Below are 8,263 nucleotides of genomic sequence, written 5' to 3'. Positions count from 1 at the left end.
TAGTGACGACCCCTAAGCTTAGCTTCTCAACAGCCGCTCAGAGCTCACTGAGCATGTGAGTGTCACAGACACTTTCCAAGATGGTGACCCCGTGACAAGTTTGAAGTCCTGGATCATTGCTGCTATTGACAAGCTGAAACTTTAGGCAGGTGCAATAAGTTCAGTATATAAAAGACGGCATTTTTAGTCATATTCATTTTTATAGTTTAGTTCTCCTTTAAAGGAATAAAGGAACAGTGATGTGAAAAATGAGAGCCTCCTGCTTTCGGCCCACAACTCCCAGGCATCAGTCTCTATAGCCGCCTGCCACAGTCGCTGCATGTTATAGTCTGGAGCAGGGCTACAGCATAGGCATCTCCCTGATGTGGTTACACATTTCCCAGGGGTTTCCCTGAGGTACTGAGAGCCCAGAGCAACAACTGGACACCAACATGACCACCGTCGGTGTTCTATCCAGCATTGTCATTTAATGCAGCACTCTTCCCTTTCCGCCCGATAAGCTCCGCCCAAGGCGGAAGAGACCGAAGTTCTGGTAGCCGGGAGGAACACGCGGACACGTGGGTATCAGTGCAGCAGACTGTAGCACAGGGCAGATCGGTTTTACTATGAGCGGCTTTATATCAAGCACAGCGGCACAAGGGCCGCCGAGCCCAGCAATTGAGTCCTATTTATTTGGTAAGTACGGGCAGTTGTGTAAGAAAGGGGGCTTTTGCTTTTGGGGGACACGAGGCTTCTGTCAGGGGATTATTCGCACGGGGTCTGGTTTTATTGTCGTGCCAGGGTCCCTGCATATATGTCACACGCTGTTATCCGAATGGGACAAGTGTGTGTGTGTCCTATTAGCTTTATACAGGTACTGTCACTTTTATTTTCCATCATCTTATCCTACTCACTCATCAAATATGAATGTGCAGCAACCAGGCTGTTTTCCATTAAAAAAAATGATATATTGTGATAGAGACAGGCAGCTTTTGGAAGCCAGCAATGGAAACAGCTGCAACCTACCCCACATTCACTCTAGGGTTGCCACCTTTTCTGAAAAAAATACCGGTATTCCTATATATTTAACTTTTTACCCTATTAATAACATTGGGATCAACCATCGTTTTTACCGGCCAGGCCAGGAGAAAATATCGGCCAGGTGGCAACCTACTTCAACCACAAGTCTGTTTCTGACCACTTACCATCAGTGGTAACCAGGGTTGCCAGGTCTAATTTTCAAAACCAGCCAAAATCAGATGCAAAACCAGCCAAGAGGCATTTCAAAAGTAGCTCAAAAACAGCACAATATATGCAGTGAAAAAAAAAATATAAATGCGAAAATTACACCTTTTTCAAATTTTCACTGATAATTTGCTAATTTTTCCATGAAGTAAAATGGGACAGATTCGCCCGTCACTAGGGGCGTAACTACAGAGGGGGGCCCAGGAGGTATAAAGGTAACCATACACGGAGAGATCGGGCTGATCCGATCGTGGGCCCTAGGGTCCACGATCGGATCCTAACAAATGGTAACGGGAAGTCAGATCGCAGGACCGCATCAACGAATAGATGCGGGCGCCAGATCTCGATCGGGGAAGCCTGTCGGGGGGGGGCCCCATACACGGGCCAATAAGCTGCCAACTCGGTCTGTCGGCAGCTTTTATCGGCCTGTGTATGGCCACCTTAAGAGCCCCATAAGGCCCTAATACACATACAATTTCAATAAATATTGGTAAAACCTCTAGACATTTTGGTGGCAGGCACATTTTTTCCCCAAAATTGTCTGAAATTGAGAAAAGTCACCAGAAAACAAGAGAATACTTAAGAGTGACAGGAGACTGGGGTACAGAGCCCAAAATCTGTTAACTCCTGACTTTTACACAAGTCTCTCCCATTGCATGCTGGGTATTGTAGTCTCACATTAAACTTACATTAAACTTGGCAGTCGGCAAATTGTTAAATAAAAACTACATTACCCAACATGCATTGGGAGACACAGGCTTGGCACATTAGAGCAACAAAAAAGTTTGGCTGGTTTCCAAAGCACAAACCAGCCAAAGGCCCAAAAAGTAGCCCAAATCTGTACCTTGGCTAGTTTGTACTTTCAAAACCCACCTGGGCTTTAAATTAGTAGCCCAATTTGGCTGGAAACCCGCCAACCTGGCAACCCTGGTGCTAATTCAAATGGTTAGAAGACGACAAGGTGCTCCAGAATTTATTGTAAGGTTACTCACCAAACAGTGAAAGTGGTCCGGGTGCACCAGCCCCAGACCCCCAGCTTCGGGGAGCGGTACAGCAGAAGATAAAGAAGCAGGGCTGACCGGCACTCAAACGGATCCACAAGACCAAAGAAACTCTGTTAAAAGATACATTTATTGGTAGAAAAATTTAAAATATAGCTTCATCTCCATCCACCCAAATACGTACCTTGGCTAGTTTGTACTTTCAAAACCCACCTGGGCTTTAAATTAGTAGCCCAATTTGGCTGGAAACCCGGCAACCCTGGTGCTAACCCTCTTCCTTTGATGACTCCCTTCTGCCACCCAGCACCCACCAGCCATCACTGCTGGCCACTGCTCTTTTCCTCTGACATTTTGCTGCCTCTGCAGGGGTTACCCACACCAACGATGCCCACATTGGGCTACACAAAGATGTCGATTATTGTAGTCACCGTGACAGCAGGGGTGTGTTAAGCTGGCCATAGACATGCAGAGTATTTCTTATTTTCGACAAACGACTGTGCATTGCAATCTCCTGACCTACAACTAAGCATTCCTATTCAATAAAGTAGTAAAAAGAACAAATCAGACAATGTTCTGGCCATTAATTGACAGGCAGCAATCGTATGAAAGTTATGTCTGACAAATTGTAGTGATAGTAACCCAGTGATATCGTCAGGCAATACATGCAGAGATATTATTGTTAGCTGACCGAAATCTTCTAACCTTAGGGGCATTTGGATCTCTTAATATTTCAAGCAGTTTCCTTGTAGCAGAAACACTTAACCTTTGTTCCACAAGAGCACAAAGATCGGACACCTTTTTGACCCAGCTCTGAATTTTAAAGAACCAATCGTTTTGGCATGTTTAATTGTTCTGATTGTATTTTTGTCTTTCTGAAAGGCTGTGAATTGTCATCAAAAACAAAACAATACACTTTTGAGGTAAATGAAGAGGATGATGCTGTGCACCTTGTGTGCTTACAGACTGTAAGTATGGGTTTGTTTTGTTCTTTACAGGGAAATGAGGAGTTTAGGCCAATGGCCCATGCAGTGTTTCTCTGCTGGCATCAGTACAAACCAGTTCCCCCTGTTCCATTTGTCACCACCCAGGGAGATATATTTCACAACTGTGATAGGGGATGGTGTCTTACAAATTGGCACCCCCCCCCCCCCAATATTTTACAGTTGTACTTTAACTTATGTTTTTTAAATTCATGTTCAGTCTGTCCCCTTAAAGAATACATTTATGACATTTTATGAAGCACTGTACAATAGTAGACAGATGCAACAAATGATTTTCAAGCACCACCGTGGTTTCCATACCAACATCTACTTTTTTTTCTCCTCCTTTATTTTCAGATTAGTCTTGGGGCAGGAGCTAAGGATGAACACAATGTAGTGGAAGTGACTGCGCCTAATTATCAAAATAAGGAAGTTACAGTTCCTTTGGCGAACCTTAAACTTTCATGTCAGCCAATGGTAAGTGAAATAAAAATCTTAACTTCTTATGTATAAGGGCAGGAGAGGCTTCCAAGAATGTTCAAAGGTTGCAATGTTCAATCTCCTACGACTCCACAACTCTTCTTGGTATTTCTCTTAAAGGAGCATAAAACAAAAGGAGGATACAAAGTGCTAATGTTAATGTTATGGGATTTCAGAGTTTTGTAGTTTGTAAAGTGGAGACCCATTTAATGGAAAATGAAACTGAAAATTATTTGGGTACCAAATTCACTTATTTTGAAGCCATAGACCTAAACAGATTTAGTTTTTTTTTTACTAATTTATGTATCCACTCTTCGCCAAGAGAAGTTAAAATGGTTGAGGTGTTCTTTGCAAAATATACCCTGGGTAGTTGTGTGTATGTGTGGGTTTTTTTTTTTGTGTGGGTTTTTTTGTTTGCTTGTTTCTTAGAAGCTAAGCACCATTCGGGGGGGGGGTCGCAGGTTCGCAATTTGAATGGGGATGACAATGCAATTTATTGGGTGGGAGAGATGGAATCAGGGAAAGCTCAGCCTGGTGGCCAAACAAAGTAAGAGGATTTTACTGTGAATGGCAGCTTAATAATTATAATGCCAAAATTTCTGACCAACTACTGCGGTGTATAAAGGCCTGTCAAAAAGGGCCAAAATCATTGGAATATAGGCCACAGCTCAAAGGGCACATATATCAAGTCCAAAAATATATTCCAAAACATTCTTTCAAAGTTAAAAATTATTCTTTATTTAGCATAAATATTAAAAAGTAGGCATACAGACCAATTGATGTTTTTCGCCTATGGCCTAGGCGAAACAGCAATTGGTCTGTGTGCCTACTTTTTAATATTTATGCTAAATAAAGAATAACTTTTTAACTTTGAAAGAATGTTTTGGAATATATTTTTGGACTTGATTAATAATTATAATGCCCCAGAAGTTTAAGAAGTCTCCTTTTTTTTAATGCCAGGTAAATGTGGGATATTTTGAGATTGAGGCACCCGTGACTTTTCGTTTAACATCTGGTTCTGGTCCAGTTTTTATCTCCGGTCGTCATTACGTTGGTAAGATTCTACACAAGTCATGCTAGCATTTTGAAGTCGTTTACAAAAGAAATTGAAATATTTGTTATCATACAGTTTGTAAAGTATAGTTTTGTATTTTGCATTGCCAGATTTATTTTAAAGGTTATATTTTAGACATACTCCGTGTATGCTCAGTCTTGTTCAACTCATAACTATGCTTTGGGGGGAATGCACATAGTAAATGCAATTTTAGTAGTAACCCACAAAAACTAACAAGCAAGTAGCTTTGTTTATTGAGCTCCAAACAATAACATAAATGAAAACAATAGTGCAGCTAACAAGTACCAAGCACACACACAATTGTTATTTTCATTAGGTGCCAATTTTACATGTATGTTTTTGGAGTAGACGGAGAAAATCCACTGACACAGGGAGAACATAAGGATACAGTGCTGGCCAGGGTTGCCATCAAACCCTATACACGCCTGCTTGTTCATACCCAGGTTGTACTCTAACCATTTTAGTAGTAAACCAGGTCCCTTTTTTGAAGTCCGGGACATCCATTTGGGTTGGACTCCTGCCTGCCTTCCCAATGGCATCCCTGGCTTGAAATTAGGGATGCACCGAATCCATGGTTCGGGATTCGGCCAGGATTCTGCCTTTTTCAGCAGGATTCGACCAAATCCTTCTGCCTGGCCGAACCAAATCAGAATCCTAATTTGCATATGTAAATTAGGGGCAGGGCGGGAGATCGCATGACTTTTTGTCACAAAACAAGGAAGTAATAATATTTTTCCCCTTCCACCCCTAATTTTAGGGATGCACCGAATCCAGGATTCAGCCTTTTTCAGCAGGATTCGAACCAAATCCTAATTTGCATATGCAAATTAGGGGAGGGAAATCTCGTGACTTTTTATCACAAAACAAGGAAGTAAAAAATGTTTTCCCCTTGCCACCCATAATTTGCGTATGCAAATTAGGATTTGGTTCAGTATTCGGCCGAAACTTTCGCGAAGGATTCGGGGGTTCGGCCGAATCCAAAATAGTGGATTCGGTGCATCCCTACCTAATTTGCATATGCAAATTAGGATTCGGTCTGGTCAAACCTTTCGCAAAGGATTCGGGGTTCGGCAGAATCCAAAACAGTGGGGAAAAAAAAAAGGTGTTCTTTTAACGGAAGCATTGTAAAACACTTTTCAGGACCATCCAGTCCTGCTAACTCCTTGTTTGGTTTTTACAAATTCTGTAGTTTATCTTTGACAATAGGCAATAAAACCACTTTGGGAAATTGCACACAGGTTGTGCATTTTTAAGTAACCTAAAAACACAGCACCAAAGTATTAAAATCACCCCCAATCACTGATAACAATACTTGCAAGCAATTTTCATGCAGCATTTTATTCCAGGTTGTGGTTACACTATGGGGCAGATTTATCAAGGGTCGAATTAAAAAATCTAATTTTTAAATTTGAATTTCAAGCCAATTTTAGTGTACTTTGACTAGGGAATAGACCAAATACGATTCGAATTTGAAAATTCGAATACCGAAATTTATCATGGACCGTCTTTTTAAAAATTCGACTTCGACTATTCGGCATCTAAAACCTGCCAAATAGCCTTTAGGGGAACCTCCTAGAACCCATTTGGAGTCATTTGGTGGACTTTGAAAAATCTAAGTGTTTTTTTTTTTTTTTAAATACTTCGAATCTAATACAATCCGAATTAGTTTTGAGCGATCTATTCACTTGCAGTTAAAAAATTACATTTTTTTTTAAAATAAATTTTTGTTGGTCTTTTTTTATTCGAATTTCAAGTTGATGGGAGTATAAAAAAACTCCCATCACCTCGAAATTCAACCCTTGATAAATCTGTCTTTACATGTTTACTGTTGATGCCCTTTATAAAGGGTTGATACCACTTGATAAAGGGTATCAACCTGAAATATGTTGTGTAACCACAACCTGGAATAAAAGTTTTGCAGAGATTCTGCTGGAGTTCTCCTTCTTTTATTATTTTGATTTACTTGCACAGTGGAGTTGTTGGCACGGAGCAACTTAATTGGAAGTAGAACATTCAATTTCCCTTCAGCTGTACAGACCACCAACAACCCTTTACCTTGGTATCCACATGGATTGCATGCAAGCATTGATAAAGCAGTGCTCAGTAGCAAGAGTACTCCGTTTCCTTCCATTGCAGTAGCCAGTGATGATGAAGACCTGTCTGGTTCAGAGGAAGAGATGGAAGATGATGGCGAGGAGGAGGAGGAGGAGGAGGATGATGATGATGATGACGACGATGATGACGATGATGATGATGATGAAGAAGAAATTACTCCAATAAAACCAGCTAAGAAACCCCTCAAAACTCTATCCCGTACCTTCTAACCTAGCCTGACGGTTGCATTCCAGACACAGCAACTCAGGCTTTATATGAGAACAAGGGCTGCTCTTACATCAAGTTTACATAGAAGATATGGGCTAATGAAAGAGCCTTTTTTAACACCTTAATTTGTAATTCCGTAATTTGGACTTCGGACATTTTTCTAAATATAAGTTAGACTCCAGGAATCATTGACAGGATGGCCCATGTGCTCTATAGTAGTCGTTTAGCTGTTCATTGTGAATGTTTTATTGATAAAATAAGTACAGTGGGCTGGATGTGTTTTAGGATTCCAACACCAGCTTTTATTACAGTGTTCTCGTTATTAACATTACATGTCACTCACCGGTCCAGTACCATTTTCATATTCAGACCTTGTTATTCAAACTGTGAATGGAGTGGGTGTGGTTTTGTATGGTGATAAGCTTTATATAGGCATGGACACTGACTGGGATAGTGTAAAATGGTTTTGCTCAGATATGTATATAACATTTTCAACATTCCAGTTAGGATTGTAACACTCGCCTGAATGGTTGAGCCTTGCAAATATTTTTTGTCTGTCTTTTTTTCCTGACTGTAACAAAACTTTTATGATGTAAGGTTTCAAGGATAAAATCTATCTGTAGTATTTGTACAGCTGTGATCTGAATTAGTTTCCTGTTGATTTATAACAAAATTGTTTGGACAGCCCTAACTTTAATGTATTCTCAGGATTAATCAGCCCAGGGAATTGTCTACATACTGGTTTGTATTGTATTTCATATTTTTTTTTAAATGATATCCTCAAAGCCTACAATGTTTGACTATAGCACCCATTATGAACATATAGCCATGTTGCGTTTTAAAAACGTTGTATTATGTTCTAAATCTTCTGTATTCTTGTTGATATTAAGAACAATATAGAAATATATCTACTTATTTTCAGAAAAATAATTAAAAGTTAAAGTTTTGCACTGCCTTGTGAGTGTTGTAATTATTCTGACTGAGACAATGATATTCTCTATTCCTCTTCTGAAGGGAGAGCATTCTTTTGAAGCAACATCTTAAAAAGCCTGTATAGACCCCAACTGCCATAAAATATAGGGATGCACTGAATCCACTATTTTGGATTAGGCCGAACCCCCGAATCTTTTGCGAAGAATTTGGCCGAATCCTAATTTGCATTTTCAAATATGGGATGGGAA

At 40.3% G+C, this 8,263-nt stretch overlaps 1 protein-coding gene across 2 annotated transcripts; it reads left to right on the top strand.

Annotated features, from left to right (window-relative positions):
• Positions 1–380: 380 nt before the first annotated feature.
• On the top strand, positions 381–8,035 carry npm3.L (nucleophosmin/nucleoplasmin 3 L homeolog). Of its 2 annotated transcripts, none has more exons than XM_018224351.2 (5): positions 381–675; positions 3,105–3,190; positions 3,563–3,682; positions 4,646–4,739; positions 6,900–8,032. In XM_018224351.2, the coding sequence occupies exons 1-5, from the start codon at positions 606–608 to the stop codon at positions 7,082–7,084; spliced, it is 555 nt and encodes a 184-aa protein (XP_018079840.1). In that variant the 5' UTR covers positions 381–605; the 3' UTR covers positions 7,085–8,032.
• The last annotated feature ends 228 nt before the right edge of the window (positions 8,036–8,263 follow it).

This window comes from Xenopus laevis, chromosome 7L (assembly GCF_017654675.1).
Source record: "Xenopus laevis strain J_2021 chromosome 7L, Xenopus_laevis_v10.1, whole genome shotgun sequence".
Lineage (NCBI taxonomy): Eukaryota > Metazoa > Chordata > Amphibia > Anura > Pipidae > Xenopus > Xenopus laevis.
The sequence above is the reverse complement of the archived record's forward strand: the minus strand, read 5'-3'. Positions and strand labels throughout refer to the sequence as shown.